Source organism: Notothenia rossii, assembly GCF_949606895.1.
Source record: "Notothenia rossii genome assembly, chromosome: 1".
Taxonomy (NCBI): domain Eukaryota; kingdom Metazoa; phylum Chordata; class Actinopteri; order Perciformes; family Nototheniidae; genus Notothenia; species Notothenia rossii.
Window position 1 is genome coordinate 3171003 of NC_136912.1, and position 20000 is coordinate 3191002.

Genomic DNA, 20000 nt, shown 5'->3' on the forward strand with positions numbered 1-20000 from the left:
CTCGATAGACCTTTTAACTAGTTTACAGAGAGTCAAATCCACATATTGGGGACGGGCGTAAACATCTGCAGACACAGGAGATGTCTCTCACATCTGTGGAGCTTAGAAAGCCAGCGTTCTCACAGTCGTAAACCCCCCCCCCCCCCCCCCCCTGTGCCCACCAGGTCAGGCCATAAAACCTAGTATCAACATACGACTGCATTAACACATTCCTTACGGGAGATTAGAAGCAGGGATGGTCGTAAATGTCAACACACAGAATAATGTTAAATCTCTTAGGAGTAAGGAAGAATTATTCTTTGACGCTTAGGAGTAAGACAGAAATATTCCCTTACAAGGTGGATTGGGTTATAGGAGTTATTTCTGAAGATGTTTTCCTACAGTTTGACGCGTTCCCAACAACGACTTCCTGCCTCCAGGTACCCAACAGCAGGGTGCCATCATCACTACGTTCCCAAAAACAGATGCCCTAACATCATTCTTACGCCTAGATTTCTCCAGCGTTCCTGATACGCCTTCGGTGGCTTTCTATTGCCCTACAAGGAATACGAGACGTTGATCCTTTTCTGGTTCTCCTTCAACATGACACACAAACTCAAACTTTCTCTTTGAGCCTCGCCCATACCCTTATTTTAGTTTTTTAAGATATTCTTTTTGGTTCAATCCCCATCGGAGCTCTCCTGGTGAGCAGGACCTCCCATCCAGCTGCGGCTGAAAGATGACACACTCTGACTCTGAGAGAGAAACTGAAATATGTACCACTGCAACTTTTTAGCTTCTCACACAACGTCTCAACATCTGTGTGTCAGTTAAAGGTCACCTTCATGTCTCTTCTACATCAACATGTGTCCCCTCTTCACCATGTCTCTTCTACATCAACATGTGTCCCCTCTTCTTCATGTCTCTTCTACATCAACATGTGTCCCCTCTTCTCCATGTCTCTTCTACATCAACATGTGTCCCCTCTTCTTCATGGCTCTTCTTCATCAACATGTGTCCCCTCTTCTTCATGTCTCTTCTACATCAACATATGTCCCCTCTTCTTCATGTCTCTTCTACATCAACGTGTTTCCCCTCTTCCTCATGTCTCTCCTACATCAACATGTGTCCCCTCTTCTCCATGTCTCTTCTACATCAACATGTGTCCCCTCTTCTTCATGTCTCTTCTACATCAACATGTGTCCCCTCTTCTTCATGTCTCTTCTACATCAACATGTGTCCCCTCTTCTTCATGTCTCTTCTTCATCAACATGTGTCCCCTCTGTGGAAAGAGACTCTGAAAGTTTCAGGAACAAAGATTCTCTCTCTTTTTGATCCATTTCTATAAAAACCTGTCTGAAAATGAGCTGATCAGATTTTGGACACTTGATGATGTCATAACGATGTGTTGTCTTGTGTAACCATTAGCCAATCAGCAACCAAGGTACCCCCCCCCCCCCCCTTATCACCTGAATCTCCTCCTAGAGCTCCATTGAGTTCTTTCTAACCAAATGTCTCTCAGAGGGGCGTGGGGAGGGGCTCCTTATTTTCAACTAAAGTAACAGACAGAGAATCAGCACTCTGGAAACAGGGCTGAAACAGAGGGGATTATGGGTAATACTGCAATGATCTGTTTCAGCCAATCAGAGACAGGCTCTGTATATATCTGAGAACTGTGATGTATTGATGAAACACAGAATAACAGGAGACTCTTTTATCCTCTATGTCCTCATATTCCCTCCTTTCATCTCTTTGGAAATGTAACTCGTTCTGATTCAACACTTCTCCCTCCATCACACGCCTCCTCCTCCCATCCTGAGTATACTTTCATCTCACGATGTTCAAATGTCTCCTCTCCTGCCAGCTGACATGAAATAAAATAGCAGTTTGAGGGGCTAAGTGAGGAATGTGCATATCAAAGTGTGAGCTTGTGCATGTCTCCAGGTGGTGTCCATGGGCCTGTACGTGGGGGAGAAAGCCTATCTGAGGAGCAGCTGGAACATCCTCGATGGTTTCCTCGTGTTCGTGTCCCTGATCGACATCGTGGTGTCCATGGCGGGCGGAGCCAAGATCCTCGGGGTTCTCCGGGTGCTCAGGTTGCTTCGGACGCTCCGCCCCCTCAGGTTAGAAGAAAAGACGCTCTTTGTGGTCACACCCAATCAAAGAAAGCTTGTTGACATGTTTGGTGAAATCACTAATTAGGAATGACTTTTCACTTCCTTTAGCTGACTATCCAAAAGGGAGCTGTCATGAAACATGAAAAACAACTATGTTGCATGATGTGTTCGGATTTATATATTTTTGAATAAGCATTAGCATTAGCATTAGCATAATAACAATTGTTTGGTTGTTGTGTTCAAAGATTAATTTTGTTGTTATTGTATACAATAGTTAAAGCTGAACTTGGCAATGGAGTCCCTACTAAGATGCTACCTTCATATCTGTCAGCTAGGAGACAGCTAGCTTAGCTTAGCATGCAACAACTGGAATCAGAATCTGAATCAAGTTTATTGCCACGTACGTTTACACATATTTGCTTTGGTATCTGGTTGTGCGAACATAAACAATCTAAAAAGAAGAAGTTGAAAAGTAGGTAAAAAAAAAGAAGCATTTTTTTAAGAAACAATTTAGCATTCAAAAAGTATTTACACCAGATTTAAATCTAACTATACAAATAACCATAAAATCTAAAAAAACAAAAAAACTTAGGACAATGAGTATATAAGGCAAACTACAGTGTATTATATTTTAAAAGCAGTGGAGAACAACCCAGAAGTATTCAAATCTGCACCTGCTATCAGAGCAGTTGCCTGGCAACAAGTTGAGACTCCAGTTATTGGACTAGATAGATAACCCCTCATTGAATCTTTATACGGATTAAACAGACATACCATAAGTGAGCTTTAGAGGTGCTGGTAGATGGGTTTACAGTCAGACGGACCTAGGCTAGCTGTTGCCTCCTATTTCTAGTCTTTGCACTATGCTAATTTGTGCTATGCTAATCGGCTTCTCGAGGTTGGGTCATATTTCCGATACAGGTGAGTGTGGTGTCAATTCCTCGTAGACCTCTCCACCACAAGGCAGATAAATATATCTCAAAATGTCAAACTACTCCTTTGCTAAACAGTATCAGTCTGCCTCTCACAAACTGTAGTAGCGTAATTTCCGGACTATAAGGCTCACCTGAATATCAGCCGCAGCAGCTAAATTGAATGATGTGTACATATATAAGCCGCACTGGACTATAAGCCGCAGGTGTTTTAATGTTTCATTACCATATGTAAGGGTTCGTGCACAGAGGGGATTGTCGGGAAAGAGATGGCTGTTTGAGGAAGCTCCCATTTATTAACATTTCAACAAACAAGTTGCATATTTGCATAACGTATTCAAGTGTTAGCATTTAGAGCAATAGTAGCTACAGAACATGTGCTGTGTAAACTGTACTGTATCACATAGCGTTTCAGACACACAAACTTTTCAACTTTCAAACTTAAACGGTGCGCTCCCAGCGCACGTACCGGCAGTGATCTACAGCAGCGGTTTTCAACCAGTGGTACGGGGACAAACTGTCTCGCTCTCGTAATGTCTGTCTTTCTTGCTCTCGTTCTGTCTCTCGTACCACTCTCGGTTCCACTTTTACTTTTGCGCGCTACCTGTCTCACTCTTTTCCGGCCTCCAGCTTTTCCTGCTGGAGCCCGCCGCTTAAAGGTGGGGGGCGCGGACCGGCCATAGAGCCCATAGAGTTAAAGGTGGTGGACTGTAACCTGTAAAATCCATAGATTTATGAGGTCCCCTAGTGGCCGTTAGCTGTAACAATCCATAGATTTAGGAGGTCCCCTAGTGGCCGTTAGCTGTAAAATCCATAGATTTAGGAGGTCCCCTAGTGGCCGTTAGCTGTAAAAATCCATAGATTAGCCGCACCGTTATATAAGCCTCAGCGTCGAAAAATGGGAAAAAAGGCGCGGCTTATAGTCCGAAAATTACGGTATATTGGAAATCAAAAAGTCATACAGGAGGCACTTACAGTCTGATGATGATGCACATGTTTTGGTCCAAATCAGTCTTTCTGATGCTTTGGATTCCATGTCTCAGTATTTGATACATGTTTGAGACAACGTTCAAGGGAGAGGATTAGGGCCACATTTCAATTCTGACTTTCTTTCTCGTAATTCTGACTTTTTCATTATTCCTACTTTTTTTTCAGAATTCTTTGTTCGTCTCAAATTCTGACTTTTTTTTAAATGTTAGATTTTTTTATATGAATTTTTTCTGAAAATGAAACTTTTCTCAAAATGAGTTAATCTTTTTTAAAAAAAGAAATTGTTTTCTATAATTCTTTATTTGTTTCATAATGTTCCTATCCTCAGTCTCTCTCTGCCTCACTGAGTCTCTGTTCACCCCCCTCGCTCCTTCAGGGTGATCAGCAGAGCTCCAGGGCTGAAGCTGGTCGTCGAGACGCTCATCACGTCCCTCAAGCCCATCGGCAACATCGTGCTCATCTGCTGCGCCTTCTTCATCATCTTCGGTATCCTTGGTGTTCAGGTACATGGAGTTCTTTTGTCTTTTATTTCCCTGAGGATTGTGCACGTCTTCAATTCAATTCTATGGACTCTGCAACATGTTTAGTTGGCCTTGAGATGGTCCAACTATGTTAAATAAAGTCATACAAGCTAACACAGTGACCCTTATGCACGCCGTGGCCCCAGTTAAGTTGTTATGCATGATTATTAAAGTGGGTGGAAATATGCTAGGTCACAATTATGCTCCTAACTTCCACTTCAAGCAAAAAAATGAATGGTTAAAGATGAACGGTGGAGACCCTGTTTCACCCTCAGTGAAAGCACGGCTCATTAGAGCACATTCACTCAGTTTCCATCAGACCTGCTGAGTTCAGAAGACCAACGTTTGCTTTATCCCTGCACATGGGTTTATGATGATCCTCAACCTTTGCAAAAATATATACAGTGCATTTGAGGGTTCACTTAAATCAATGCACTCAAGACTACAAGAAGTGTTAGACCTGTGAAAAGTAAAAAATAATGAGAAAAAAGTCAAAATTGTGATGTAAAATCCTGGAAAAAGTCAGATTTCTGTTGAAAATTTGAAAAAGAGTCAAACTTTGGGTAAAAATTTGAATTCTGAAAAAAGGCAAAATCCTGGAAAATTCAAGATTTGAAAAATATGAGGAATTTGGAGAAAAAAAATCTGAAGATGAAAATAAGGCAAATCCAGAAAAAAGTCAGAGATCTGGGAAAAAAATGAGTTCGGAGAAAGAAAAAAAATGTTTGGAAGATTCTGATAAAACATTTGAAAAACTCAAAATTCTGAGAAAAGAAAGTCAGAATTATGAAGAAATATTAGTCTGCAGTCAGAACTCAAACTCAAAACTCAAAAGTCAGAATTCACATTTTTTTTTTTTTATGACAGCAATTCTGAAAAGTCTGAATTCTGAGATTTTCAGAAAAAATACAGATTGGCCCTTCCTCAAACATTGTCTTAACAGTGGACACATTTAGAACTTAGTGAATTATCAAAGACATTATATTTCTATTAGTGTTTTATTTCCATATGTGAACATATAAGAAGGGCAATCTCCATGACAGGTGCTCCTGCTATTTTGACTACCACACTGACCCGGTGTTGTAATATTACAAAAAGACATAAGCTGCTCAAAATCTAATTTGATAAATGTATTCCCCAATAACTAAATATGTACATTGTAATAATCACCCACATTTTTTTGAGGCATTTTACTTTGTTTTGTGAGTGTATGACCAGAGGGCAGGACCTATAAACACATGGACTACCCAATGGCATTGTGAGGCTGAACAAAAGGACCTTTTGACGATGTAAATGTGGTCTTTAAAAAAACATTTACTGACTTTTTAGGATAGCTTAAAGTAATGTTGTGAAATTACAACAGCGGGCCTTAGAGGGTTAAACTGTAGTAAATACTGAGAAAGCATAACATAACAACATTACAAGCAGTTTCAACACTGGAAGTAAAGCTCAACAGGTTTATATAATAATATGTGTGTTATCGTATTTACAGGCAACTTCATTAGTTTTCCCCATTGTTTTACGACATTGCAGTCCAGTATTTATTTTGTATCTACTTGTCAATCCCACCCTGTTCTTCCCCACATTATTATTCCTTCTGCATCTTCCAGTAAGCTTCATTTTACCCACTCCCCACTTTGATGTGTTCAAAATGATTGAGAATTAAAAACATCTCTCAGGAGGAGACTTCAAGTGTTTTCAGAGCCTTCGCTTATCCAGGCTCTCGTTACGGACGCTAATTACGAAATTACTTCAAAAGCTGCTTGAAAGAACTGGGAACACTCGAGTGTTGTCATGACTTCGTGTGTGTGTGTGTGTGTGTGTGTGTGTGTGTGTGTGTGTGTGTGTTCCCTCGCAGCTGTTCAAAGGGAAGTTCTACTACTGCGTGGGTTTCGACGTGAAGAACATCACCAACAAATCCGACTGTGTGGCTGCCAACTATCGATGGGTGCACCACAAATACAACTTTGATAACCTCGGACAGGTACTGTACAAGAGAGAGGGAAATACATCGCTGAAACTTCGTCTGGATGGTTTTGAACATATTTACGTGAACCTTCTCATAACTTAAATAATGAGCACACTGTACCGCACAGAATGTGTCCTATAGAAGTACAAGAAGAATTTCTTAGAGAGAGAGATGTTCCAGAAAAAAGTTATTACGGTAAATAAAAAAAGTTATGATTTCAACTGTTAATGTGAAAGGATAAAGCTTTTGAAAAGGTAGTGTTGGTACACTAGAACATTAACATACAACTAACTAACATAATTATCTTCTTACCTAAAAATATTTTCCTTGTGATCATATTATAGAAATGTCAAAAGGTTGGTGTTTAAAGCTGTCAGAAAGAAATAAGTGCATTGCTAAATGAGATCAACATCAACAGTCAAAATGTATACTGTATATCAATAGTAGGAAATACATTTAAACAGTAAGTATATATTGTACATTTCAACAATAAAATATCCAAATCTAAAGAGTAGATATAGATATCTAAATAAGATGACAAATTATTAATGTTACTTGGGTCATTTGTTTTCAGTAATATTTTTACGGTAAGTACCGTAATTTTCGGACTATAAGCCGCGCCTTTTTTCCCATTTTTCAACCCCGCGGCTTATATAACGGTGCGGCTAATCTATGGATTTTTACAGCTAACGGCCACTAGGGGACCTCCTAAATCTATGGATTTTACAGCTAACGGCCACTAGGGGACCTCCTAAATCTATGGATTTTACAGCTAACGGCCACTAGGGGACCTCCTAAATCTATGGATTTTACAGCTAACGGCCACTAGGGGACCTCCTAAATCTATGGATTTTACAGCTAACGGCCACTAGGGGACCTCCTAAATCTATGGATTTTACAGCTAACGGCCACTAGGGGACCTCCTAAATCTATGGATTTTACAGCTAACGGCCACTAGGGGACCTCCTAAATCTATGGATTTTACAGGTTACAGTCCACCACTTTTAACTCTATGGGCTCTATGGCCGGTCCGAGCCCCCCACCTTTAAGCGGCGGGCTCCAGCAGGAAAAGCTGGAGGCCGGAAAAGAGTGAGACAGGTAGCGCGCAAAAGTAAAAGTGGAACCGAGAGTGGTACGAGAGACAGAACGAGAGCAAGACAGACAGACATTACGAGAGCGAGACAGTTTGTCCCCGTACCACTGGTTGAAAACCACTGCTGTAGATCATTAGCTGTAACAATCCATAGATTAGCCGCACCGTTATATAAGCCGCAGCGTCGAAAAATGGGAAAAAAGGCGCGGCTTATAGTCCGAAAATTACGGTAAATAAAAAAAGGTAGGATTTCAACTGTTAATGTAAAAGGATAAAGCTTTTGAAAAGGTAGTGTTGAATTGAGTGGTACACTAGAACATTAACATACAACTAACTAACATAATTATCTTCTTACATAAATATATTTTACTTGTGATCATATTATAGAAATGTCAAAAGGTTGGTGTTTAAAGCTGTCAGAAAGAAATAAGTGCATTGCTGAATGAGATCAGATCAGATATACTAGTTTGATCACAATTTGGGGAATTGTTTTGCATGTAAACAAGTAATTGAACATGAACAAATCTAACTCATATGTATCAACATCGACATTAAAAATATACATACGTCAATAGTAGGAAATAAAAGTAAACGGTATATATACACTTTATATACATTTCAACAATACAATAAATATATCTATAGAGTAGATATATATTAAAATAAGAAGACAAATTACGTTAAGTATGTTATTTTAAATATGATTGAATTAGGGTTAGGGTTGAGTGAAACTAAAAACGTTTGGGTTTTGTGTGTGTGTGTGTGTGTGTGTGTGTGTGTGTGTGTGTGTGTGTGTGTGTGTGTGTGTGTGTGTGTGTGTGTGTGTGTGTGTGTGTGTGTGTGTGTGTGTGTGTGTGTGTGTGTGTGTGTGTGTGTGTGTGTGTGTGTGTGTGTGTGTGTGTGTGTGTGTGTGTGTCCTACAGGCTCTGATGTCACTGTTTGTGTTGGCCTCTAAAGACGGCTGGGTGAACATCATGTACCACGGGCTGGACGCAGTGGGCATAGACCAGCAGGTAATATCACACACATGGACTAAATACTCACTGGTGTGATTACGCTTTTATAAAACACTCCATAACAAGCAGACACACTGGAAGTCTTCACATCTCCCACGGGTTGTCCGGCTCTCAGTGGCAGAAACTGAGCAGCTTCTCCCACGTGCCTTCATCTTGATCTCTTTCCGGGGAATCCCACGCGTTCTGAGACCAGATGGGATTTGAAATCCTTCCTTCTGGTCAGCGCGGGACCTCCACCCAGTTGGATGTTCCCACCACTCCTCCACGAAGAGGCTTCCTGATCACATAGCCAAACCAGCTCAACTAGATCCAACAGAAACATATCCAAAAAGCATGACGGCCTAGTTGCTGATGATTCATTTTCGGCATTTCATTCCCTAGAACTAGAAGGGGTCGCTAGATACCTAACAACCGCCCCCGGTTTGCTGCTTTAATGCTTTGATATTCAAGGTACGAGGTTCATTTTAATCAAATGCTGCTCACAACAACAGTCACTGTGACCCCAGATCAGTGCTCAGTCCTGAAACCTCCCGATGACCGGACTCTTCTTTGCTTCTCGTATTAGGCAGGTCTAATGCCTGATGGAAATGGAAATGGAGCCAATTTATTTACAAAACACATTTTAACCCTTATGTTGTGTTCGGGTCAGGGTTTCCGCTAGGATTTTTTCTCGCTGGTCAAATGTCCGGACAGAATTTATTTTACCGGACAAATTTGAAACTTACCGGTTATGTTTCAATAATAATAAGAGTTGTGTAGCAGAGTTTCCGTTAGCAGGTAATCACCGGACTCTGACCGGATATGCTGATGTTTAAAACTCAGTTAATGGGGCTCGTTTTTATATTGCTTCAGTTTATAATCGTAACAGATCGAAAAGTTCAGATTCATTTTTCAACAAATGATTCCACAAACAACATCATTATTACATTCAAAGAAACTACTTGTAGATAAAGTACAATACGGGAGAAACGGATCCTCTCTCTCTCTCGCTCTCTCTCTCTCTCTCTCTCTCTCTCTCTCTATCTCTGTCTTTCCTCTCTCTCTCTCCTGACAGCCCGTCAGTTTCTCATGCAGCGCACTAAACAGTGGGCGGGGCTTCAGGTCAGACTCAGCAGCTGATCTGATCTCTCTCGCGTCCGGTTACTTCACTCGCGTTTATGTCCATATCGATCAGACACAGCTCTCCTGATCGGCCTTTATAGAGAGCACAGATCAAACTATTAAGAGTGAATATCATATCGGCCGATAATGATCGGAGGCCAATCGATCGGAGCATCGGACATTTTGACCGGCAGGTTTTGAATTTACCGGTTTTTATTACATTTTACCAGCTAAAAACCGGTAATTAGCGGCTAACGGAAACCCTGGGTCTCCCGTGACCCGTTTCAAGTTAAAACTATATAATAACTACGCTCTAGTTTCTTTTTTTACGGAACAAGGCTTCATGATATCCTCCATAACAGCTATAGAAACACTACAAGACAGATTTTGACAATTTTAGCCAAGTCCGAAGGTCTCTAAAAAGACAAATGTATAATTTGGTGTCTGGATAGACTGGTGTTGTGGGTGACTCGAGGTCAAATTTGGCCCAATCAAGATTCATCTTTGACTTTAGACACCCCCCCTCCCCCACCCCCTTCATCCACTGTAACAATCATTGTAAACTTGTTTTGGGGAGATTGTATTCTAATAGTCTATTATAGTCAGATAATGATCCACCGTCTTCACTATAGGAAATATAATGTTTTACTTAAATATGTGGTGTAATGTCTTTAGGGGCCATAAAATAAAATGACAACAGGATTGTACGGTTATGAATGAACTATAAGTTAGTTATGATGTAGTTAAAACCATATTGGATGATAGCAAAAAAAAATTTGGACCGAGATAAATCATGGGTCAGAATGTGACCGGCGAACACCATGAACGGTAACGGCCTTTGAACACAACTCAAGGGTTGAGGCACACACTGGGGTTCATGAATATATAAGTTGTATTCCAAAGTTATATATAAAAACAGCTGCAGGTACATTTTATTTACAATCTCTGCAACTTTTGTGAACTAACAATGGCATCCTGATTTGCCAGCTGTTTTTAAACGTTCTCTCTTTCTCAGTCCTGATTTAACTGCTCAGCTATATTTCATGTAAACACACTTTTTACACAAGATTAAGATTAGTTTCAGATCATTTTAAATGGCAGTTTACGTTCTTGCAACTCACATATATAATGCTTTAATTTCAATTAACGTTCCCATAATCGCACGCATCGTACTCTCAGAGTCTGAAGGCAGGATACAAACGAGTCTTCTGAAGCGGCTTCAAAGTGAGCAGATTGTCTTTATAATTGGTTTTATTTGAACATTCGTGAATCTATTAAAGGCAGGGAATGATCCTGGTGATTCAGTTGGCTCTCCTCAGGGTCCAACCCTCTGACTGACTAATCCCATTCTCACATCTCCCTTTGCTTTCAACACCTAACCATCCTCCAAATTGAAAACCTGACTCTCGTGTCATTGCAGCTGAACTTGATTGTTTTGTTTGCTAATGACTCGCTGCGATGGCTTCCTCCGCAGCCAAGCATCCCGCTCTGTTCCTCACATTGTCTCCATGTCTGTCACTGCCTTTGTTCCCAGTTACAGCTGCAGGACAGCTGGACTGCACTGGCTGTGGGGTGTTAATTGGATGACTGTAATTGGGCGTGGAGTGGCATTTCAATAGTTTCTAAAAATGGAACAATAGATGACTTCCCCCAGTTTCCTGTTTGCCATTGATAAACTAAATCAGCATTTCCCAGGTTACAAACTAAACATCCGTAGGGGTTTGCCTTAAATGTATATATTGTGCTGAACCATATGATAGCTCTTACCCTGTGCTAATCCTGGATGGGGATAAAGGGACTGATTTGAGAGGTTAGGTAGATCCTGAAACAACCACCCATTTATTTCAGAGCTAACACTTAGTCAGTTCTAAAGATTATATGAATTGGAAATAGTCAATGACCTGAAGGTGTGAATGTAAATCTTTGGATGATAGGATGAAATCAAAGCAGGCATGATGAAGGCCTAAAAACTCCACTCGGGATGTTCTCTCTGAACCAGGTGATTGAGGGAAAAGGCTTTGACCGTGAACCGCATCGTCCTCAGCTTGACTTCAAACGGTGCCTATGTCTTCCTGATCCTCTTTCCAATCATCAAGTCATAGATAGCAAATGTTCAGGTTTGGAGGGTTCCAGGGATGGCTGTTTCTACTTTGAGCTCCCTTCTGGCATCTTCAGTTTCCTTAACACTAGAACCGCCAGAGGTAGCTGTATACCTAAAACCGCCAACGGGTAAAATGTACCCGCTATAGATTTTCAAGGTACAATGTTATTTTATTTATCATACAGAACAGTGAGTTTTGATCGCACAGGGATGAAACTTATACCAATAGAATCTGTGGACTCTCAGCTTTTCATATGACATAGTTTGTGCAGATAGCATGAAGTTTAAAATATCGCTAAGAGTGCTGATTTAAAGGCTTGGTGTTAGACTTGTGTTTTGTTTAGGTACAAATCTCTCTATCTCTCTCTATCGATCCTTCTGTAATGTTCTGTTCTATGAACATATAATTGTCTACATAAATAGACGACGCGGACTACTTCTCTCATTCCGAGTGTCCATCTTTCTTCAACTGGCACGTAACCTGCACACATGCATTACGTCCTCAACGTGAGCTCAGTCATCCAAGATCTTGTATTCTCCAAGATGTTACACTATCTATAACTATATATCTATCTCTCTCTTTCTCTATCTATCAATATATCTATCTATCTCTCTCTCTCTATCTCTCTATCCATAAGGAACCGATGTAGACAAAAGGCGTTGCTATAGCAACAAGTCATGTTTACGCTGCATTTTCTATGAGGTAAATATTACCCGCTAGCGGATATGGGTAGAAATGGCATTTTATTTGGCGATTTTTTCAATCTGACTTCCTATTGACAATTGTTAACAACAGAGGGTGCTACATAACACACTTTCAGGAAAAGTCACGGACTGGGAGACTTTAATATGTTATGGAAAAAAAGTTACATACAATAAAAAAACAGCTGCGGGTAAAATGTACCCGTTGGCGGTTCTAGTGTTAAGGCTCGTACAGACTGTTCGTGTCGCTTGTCGGTTTCATTCATAACACAATTGACTCTTAAGGCCGCTACACACCGACCTGAGACCAAAGAACGCGTACCGACTTTTAAGCCGCCCGCCTACGAACACACCGCAAAGACTTCAGTCGACGAGTGGCAATAACTGTCCTGACCAGCAGACAGCGGTAGTGTGTATTCGTCATTCAAAAGAGACGACTATACACCGAGAGAAGAAGAACGGGCTGCGTGATATAAACAAACAACAAATAGCGTCTGGGTTCCATTCTCTCTCTCTGTCGTCGATCGAAAACATGTAAACATAAAAAAGAAACTCTTGCCTCCGGGTGAGACGAAAATGAAAAAGATTAACCGTCTGTTTTGGTCCCTCACTTCCGCTTCGCTTCTCATGCACTGACTCGCTAAGCTGAACAGCCAATCAGAGCAGGGCGCCGCAAATGCCCGACTGCCTCTGACTCCCAAAATCGGGTCAGTGTGTCAGGGCCTGTACCTCAGTATGACCCCATTCGGCTCTTTGCTTTCACTAGAAGACAAATGATATCCGTGTTTTTAACAGTCCTTAAAGCCAATGTCAACAAACAACCTCTTTTCAAACCACCCATTCATTTTGTTAGCTTATTTTTCTTCTTCTCAGCGAATTAGCTAAAGGTGAAAGGCCTCCAACTGGACTAGAGTCTGGAGCATGGGCAGACGTCGTCCTAAACGAGGTGTACAGTTTGTGCAGACCGTCGTAGATATGGTTAATTATTTAAGGACCATAGTGGACCCTCGCAGATATGCAGACGTGGGGAGTAGCCGACCTCTTCCTCCAGCGTCTTGTACTCATTCTTATTTCTCACTTTATTCTCAGATATTTCAATTTTCTTTCTGACCTTTCTCACCAATCACTCTTTGTTCCCATCGTCCATTCTTTCCTTATGTGTCACTTTGAGCTTTCCTCACCTTTCTGAGTGAACTCTTCTGCCAGTCCTCCCTTTCCTCATCCTTACTTCCTTTCCACCTACTCTACTATTTCCTAGCTTGTGTCTCATCCAGTTCTCCCCTTTTTCTTCATCCTTGTTCTTCCAACTCTCTCTTCCTCACCTCCAGCCGCTGACCTCCCTTACGTCTTCCTTACTTCCTGTCACAGACACCACCATTTTCTCTCCCCTCCCTACCTCCCTCTGACATCTCTCCCTTCAACTCTCCACCCTGCCTCCGACCTTCCTCCCCTGCCCCAAATGGTCCTGGACTCTAACACACACACACACACACACACACACACACAGACAGACAGACAGACAGACAGACAGACAGACAGACAGACAGACAGACAGACAGACAGACAGACAGACAGACAGACAGACAGACAGACAGACAGACAGACAGACAGACAGACAGACAGACACATAGACAGACAGACAGACAGACACATAGACAGACAGACACATAGACAGACAGACAGACAGACAGACAGACAGACAGACACTCCCTCATCCAGCACCAGTCACTTTTCTGCCATCTCCACTGAACACTTTAACATATCATTAACATTTTAAACTGTATACCCCGGTTATCTAGGCCCTTTTTGTTGTTGTTTGTTGTATATATGTCACACTGTAGGACCTCGAGAAATGATATTTCGAGATTTTTGGATGTACAACAGAATTCTTGCCAATAAAGCTGACTTTGACTTTCCAATTAATCCGTCACATATTCTTCGTCTCTTCTCCCCTCCTTCCTGATCTTCCAACTCTCTCTTCCTGACCTCCAGCCGTCGACCAACAACAGCCCGTGGATGCTTCTCTACTTCATCTCCTTCCTGTTGATCGTCAGCTTCTTCGTCCTCAACATGTTCGTGGGCGTGGTGGTGGAGAACTTCCACAAGTGTCGTCAGCACCAGGAGGTGGAGGAGGCCAAGAGACGGGAGGAGAAACGCCAGCGTCGCATGGAGAAGAAGAGGAGAAGTAAGGCGGAGGGACAGGGGGTAGAGATGTTGGCAGGGTGGAAGAAGAACTCAGATATTTTAATAAAGTAATATTAGTTATACCACAGTGTAGAAATACTATTTATTTGTTTGTTTATTATTTATGTATCGATTCATAATATATTTTATTTATTGTTCTTCTTTATTTGTTTCCGTCATTCATTATTATTGTTATTGTTATTATTATTTAATGTTTTTATTTGAATTTTCTCTCTTTATATTCATAATATCATGTATTTTTGATTATTTGATTATCATGTTATTGTATTTAGTGTTTTTGTTATTAGTAGTAGCAACTTTATTATTGTTATTATTATTATTATTATTATTATTATTATTATTATTATTATTACAGTTCTTGTTGTTATTATTATTATTATTATTATTATTATTATTGTTATTATTATCGTTATTATTATTATTTGTATTATTATTATTATCATTATTATTATTATTATTACAATTCTTGTTGTTGTTATTATTATTATTATTATTATAATTATTATTATTATTATTACAATTATTTTTGTTATTATTATTATTATTATCATTATTATTATTATTATTATTATTATTATTACAATTGTTGTTATTATTATTATTGTTATTATTATTATTATTATTATTATTATTATTATCATTATTATTATTATCATTATTATTATTATTATTACAATTATTGTTGTTATTATTATTATTATTATTATTATTGTTAATATTTATTGAGTAAATGTACTCCGTTACTTCCACCTCTGGAAATAAGAAAGTTGTTTCGAGGAAAATTAGGGTTGAAAAATGGAGGCTTTGAAGCCAAGACGAAGAAATGAAAAATGCATGAAGAGGTAGAGGAGGGTTTGGAAGAAAGATGGGGATGATATAAAAAAGGAAAATAGCATCGGGAGAGCAAGAAGGAGAGAGGGAGGGGAAAGTATGATGGATGGATATGAAGCTCCTGGGAAGGGAAGAGGAGAGTAAATAATGGAGGAGGGAGGTAGGTCATTTTGGAATAGAGAAAGAGAGGAGGTCAATACATTGGTAGAGACAAGTGGAAAAGAGGACTCTTTAAAGGAGACACTACATACTGATATACACCTGAACATCAGCAGGAGAGGACTCTTTAAAGTAGAGACTCTACATACTGATATACACCTGAACATCAGCAGGAGAGGACTCTTTAAAGTAGATACACTACATACTGATATACACCTGAACATCAGCAGGAGAGGACTCTTTAAAGTAGAGACACTACATACTGATATACACCTGAACATCAGCAGGAGAGGACTCTTTAAAGTAGAGACACTACATACTGATATACACCTGAACATCAGCAGGAGAGGACTCTTTAAAGTAGAGACACTACATACTGATATACACCTGAACATCAGCAGGAGAGGACTCTTTAAAGTAGAGACACTACATACTGATATACACCTGAACATCAGCAGGAGAGGACTCTTTAAAGTAGAGACACTACATACTGATATACACCTGAACATCAGCAGGAGAGGTCTCTTTAAAATAGAGACACTACATACTGATATACACCTGAACATCAGCAGGAGAGAACTCTTTAAAATAGAGACACTACATACTGATATACACCTGAACATCAGCAGGGGAGGACTCTTTAAAGTAGAGACACTACATACTGATATACACCTGAACATCAGCAGGAGAGGACTCTTTAAAGTAGAGACACTACACACTGATATACACCTGGACATCAGCAGGAGAGGACTCTTTAAAGTAGAGACACTACATACTGATATACACCTGAACATCAGCAGGAGAGGACTCTTTAAAGTAGAGACACTACACACTGATATACACCTGGACATCAGCAGGAGAGGACTCTTTAAAGTAGAGACACTACATACTGATATACACCTGAACATCAGCAGGAGAGGACTCTTTAAAGTAGAGACACTACATACTGATATACACCTGAACATCAGCAGGAGAGGACTCTTTAAAGTAGAGACACTACATACTGATATACACCTGAACATCAGCAGGAGAGGACTCTTTAAAGTAGAGACACTACATACTGATATACACCTGAACATCAGCAGGAGAGGACTCTTTAAAGTAGAGACACTACATACTGATATACACATGAACATCAACAGGAGAGGACTCTTTAAAGTAGAGACACTACATACTGATATACACCTGAACATCAGCAGGAGAGGACTCTTTAAAGTAGAGACACTACATACTGATATACACATGAACATCAGCAGGAGAGGACTCTTTAAAGTAGAGACACTACATACTGATATACACCTGAACATCAGCAGGAGAGGACTCTTTAAAGTAGAGACACTACATACTGATATACACATGAACATCAGCAGGAGAGGACTCTTTAAAGTAGAGACACTACATACTGATATACACCTGAACATCAGCAGGGGAGGACTCTTTAAAGTAGAGACAGTACATACTGCACATGGTCCCCTTTAGGTCTAAATCTTCTTAAGGACTGCCCTCTCTCCTGGCTTGAATCCAAATGTGCCCAATACGTCTAATTCCACATCCTGAATGACTTTAACTGAGTCATTATTTCAAGTCATTTAAAACTATTTAACCTTCCTCTCATATTCATCATTGATTTATTTTGTATTATTATTTCCTCACGGTTTTATCTCTGCTCTTTCTTCATGTGCCCTCGTTCATCACCCCTTTGGCATAAATACATCATTACATAAATCAGTCTGTGTGCACCTCCTTTGGCTTCTCCGCACGCTTCTCCTATTTTAAAGCAAATATATTTTTCTCTCACTTTTCCATATCTTATTTCCATTGCCACTACCCTCACTCGTAAAATAATTTATTTCCAAATATTCCAATCCCTTTTTCTGCTTTTCCTCGATTCAGTGCTTAAATGTCCCTCTCAATGTTTCCATCTTTCTTTCCCTCACATTATATTTCCCCCTCCGTTTCACTGATTCAATACCCGTCTTATTTCCCTCTTTCTTCTTGACTTTTTCTGTCTCCAGAGGCCCAGAAGGTGCCCTACTACGCCTCATACGGCCCAACACGACTGGCCATCCACACTCTGTGTACGAGCCACTACCTGGACCTTACCATCACCTTCATCATCTGCATCAACGTCATCACCATGTCTCTGGAGCACTTCGGCCAGCCAAAGGTGGGGATGGTGGGGGTGTTTGAGTGAGACAGACGGAGCAGACTTCTTTAAAGGTCCCATATTATTCTCTGTTTCATCAATATATCACAGCTCTCAGATATATACAGAGCCTGTCTCTGATTGGCTGAAACACCAAAACAGATCATTGCAGCATTACCCATAATCCCCTCTGTTTCAGCCCTGTTTCCAAAGTGCTGATTCTCTGTCTGGGGGGGGGGTGGGTAGCTTGGTTGCTGATTGGCTAATGGTTACACAAGACAAAACATCGTTATGACATCACAAAGTGGCCAAAATCTGATCAGCTCATTTTCAGACAGGTTTTTATAGAAATGGATCAAAAAGAGAGAGAATCTTTGTTCCTGAAACTTTAAGAGTCTCTTTCCACAGAGGGGACACGTGTTGATGTAGAAGAGACATGGAGAAGAGGGGACACATGGTGATGTAGAAGAGACATGGAGAAGAGGGGACATATATTGATGTAGAAGAGACATGAAGAAGAGGGGACACATGTTGATGCAGAAGAGACATGGAGAAGAGGGGACACGTGTTGATGTAGGAGAGACAGGAAGAAAAGGGGACACATGTTGATGTAGGAGAGACATGGAGAAGAGAGGACACATGTTGATGTAGAAGAGACATGGAGAAGAGAGGACACATGTTGATGTAGAAGAGACATGAAGAAGAAGGGACACATGTTGATGTAGAAGAGACATGAAGAACAGGGGACACATGTTGACATAGAAGACACATGAAGAAGAGGGGACACATGTTGATGTAGAAGAGACATGGAGAAGAGAGGACACATGTTGATGTAGAAGAGACATGAAGAAGAGGGGACACATGTTGATGTAGAAGAGACATGAAGAAGAGGGGACACATGTTGATGTAGAACAGACATGGAGAAGAGGGGACACATGTTGATGTAGGAAAGACATGAAGAAGAGGGGACACATGTTGATGTAGAAGAGACATGGAGAAGAGGGGACACATGTTGATGTAGAAGAGACATGAAGAAGAGGGGACACATGTTGATGTAGAAGAGACATGGAGAAGAGGGGACACATGTTGATGTAGAAGAGACATGGAGAAGAGGGGACACATGTTGATGTAGAAGAGACATGGAGAAGAGGGGACACATGTTGATGTAGAAGAGACATGGAGAAGAGGGGACACATGTTGATGTAGAAGAGTCATGAAGAAGAGGGGACACATGTTGATGTAGAAGAGACATGAAGAAGAGGGGACACATGTTGATGTAGGAGAGACATGGAGAAGAGGGGACACATGTTGATGTAGGAGAGACATGGAGAAGAGGTCACACATGTTGATGTAGAAGAAACATGGAGAAGAGGGGACACATGTTGATGTAGGAGAGACATGGAGAAGAGGGGACACATGTTGATGTAGGAGAGACATGAAGAAGAGGGGACACATGTTGATGTAGAAGAGACATGGACCAGTGGATTTTGCACAGACCTTTCAGGGCGTCTCTCTGTGGGCGGTGGAGCACCATCTGGGAAGGTCTTTCTTGAAGTGGGCTCTCCCAGAGGCCGGCTGCCAACCTGCTGCTATGAATCAGCTGCAAAACTGCCAACAAGCAAAACATTTATCCTTTGCTGGAAAATAAACACTCTGGCAGATTGAGGTATTAGTTATGTAAGATTTTCCTCAGAGTCTATTGAGGATGAATTTAATTTAATATGTAACCTCTATATACTGTTGAGGCAGAATCTCTGCTTCGCACGTTCCTCTATGAGTTTGTTTTAAAAGAAGGAAAAGTCAAAGCAGCCAGGATAAGGGTTAAACAATAATCTGCTTTAATGGCAAAAACATACAATACATCACCCAATCACCCAATCACCTAATCACCTAATCACGAAGCACTCTGCAGAGTACTCCGGGCTCAGGTTCTACCACCGTGTGAGACACGTCTCAGGAACGGCAAGTCAAAAACAAGAGCGCCGATCTTCAAAATCATCACAACATTTATACACAGGTGGGGAGGAGTTTTGTCGCTTGCTCTTCCCTAGCTATTTGTTATTGGTTAGTTCACTTCTGAGCGAGCTAGCCAGTGAGTTGGCCGTGTTCCATTGGTCGGTTTCACTTCTGGGCGGGAC

The 20000-nt window shown here is 40.8% G+C and overlaps 1 protein-coding gene across 1 annotated transcript in view; it reads left to right on the forward strand.

The window, feature by feature from the left end:
* Positions 1 to 20000, forward strand: part of LOC307045185 (voltage-dependent T-type calcium channel subunit alpha-1I-like) — a 211457-nt gene that overhangs the window by 142906 nt on the left and 48551 nt on the right. Inside the window, exons 19-24 of the mRNA XM_079690718.1 lie at positions 1924 to 2102; positions 4395 to 4521; positions 6398 to 6523; positions 8525 to 8614; positions 14514 to 14706; positions 17732 to 17883. Coding sequence (XP_079546844.1) covers positions 1924 to 2102; positions 4395 to 4521; positions 6398 to 6523; positions 8525 to 8614; positions 14514 to 14706; positions 17732 to 17883 — 867 coding nt within the window. The remainder of the gene's footprint in view (positions 1 to 1923; positions 2103 to 4394; positions 4522 to 6397; positions 6524 to 8524; positions 8615 to 14513; positions 14707 to 17731; positions 17884 to 20000) is intronic.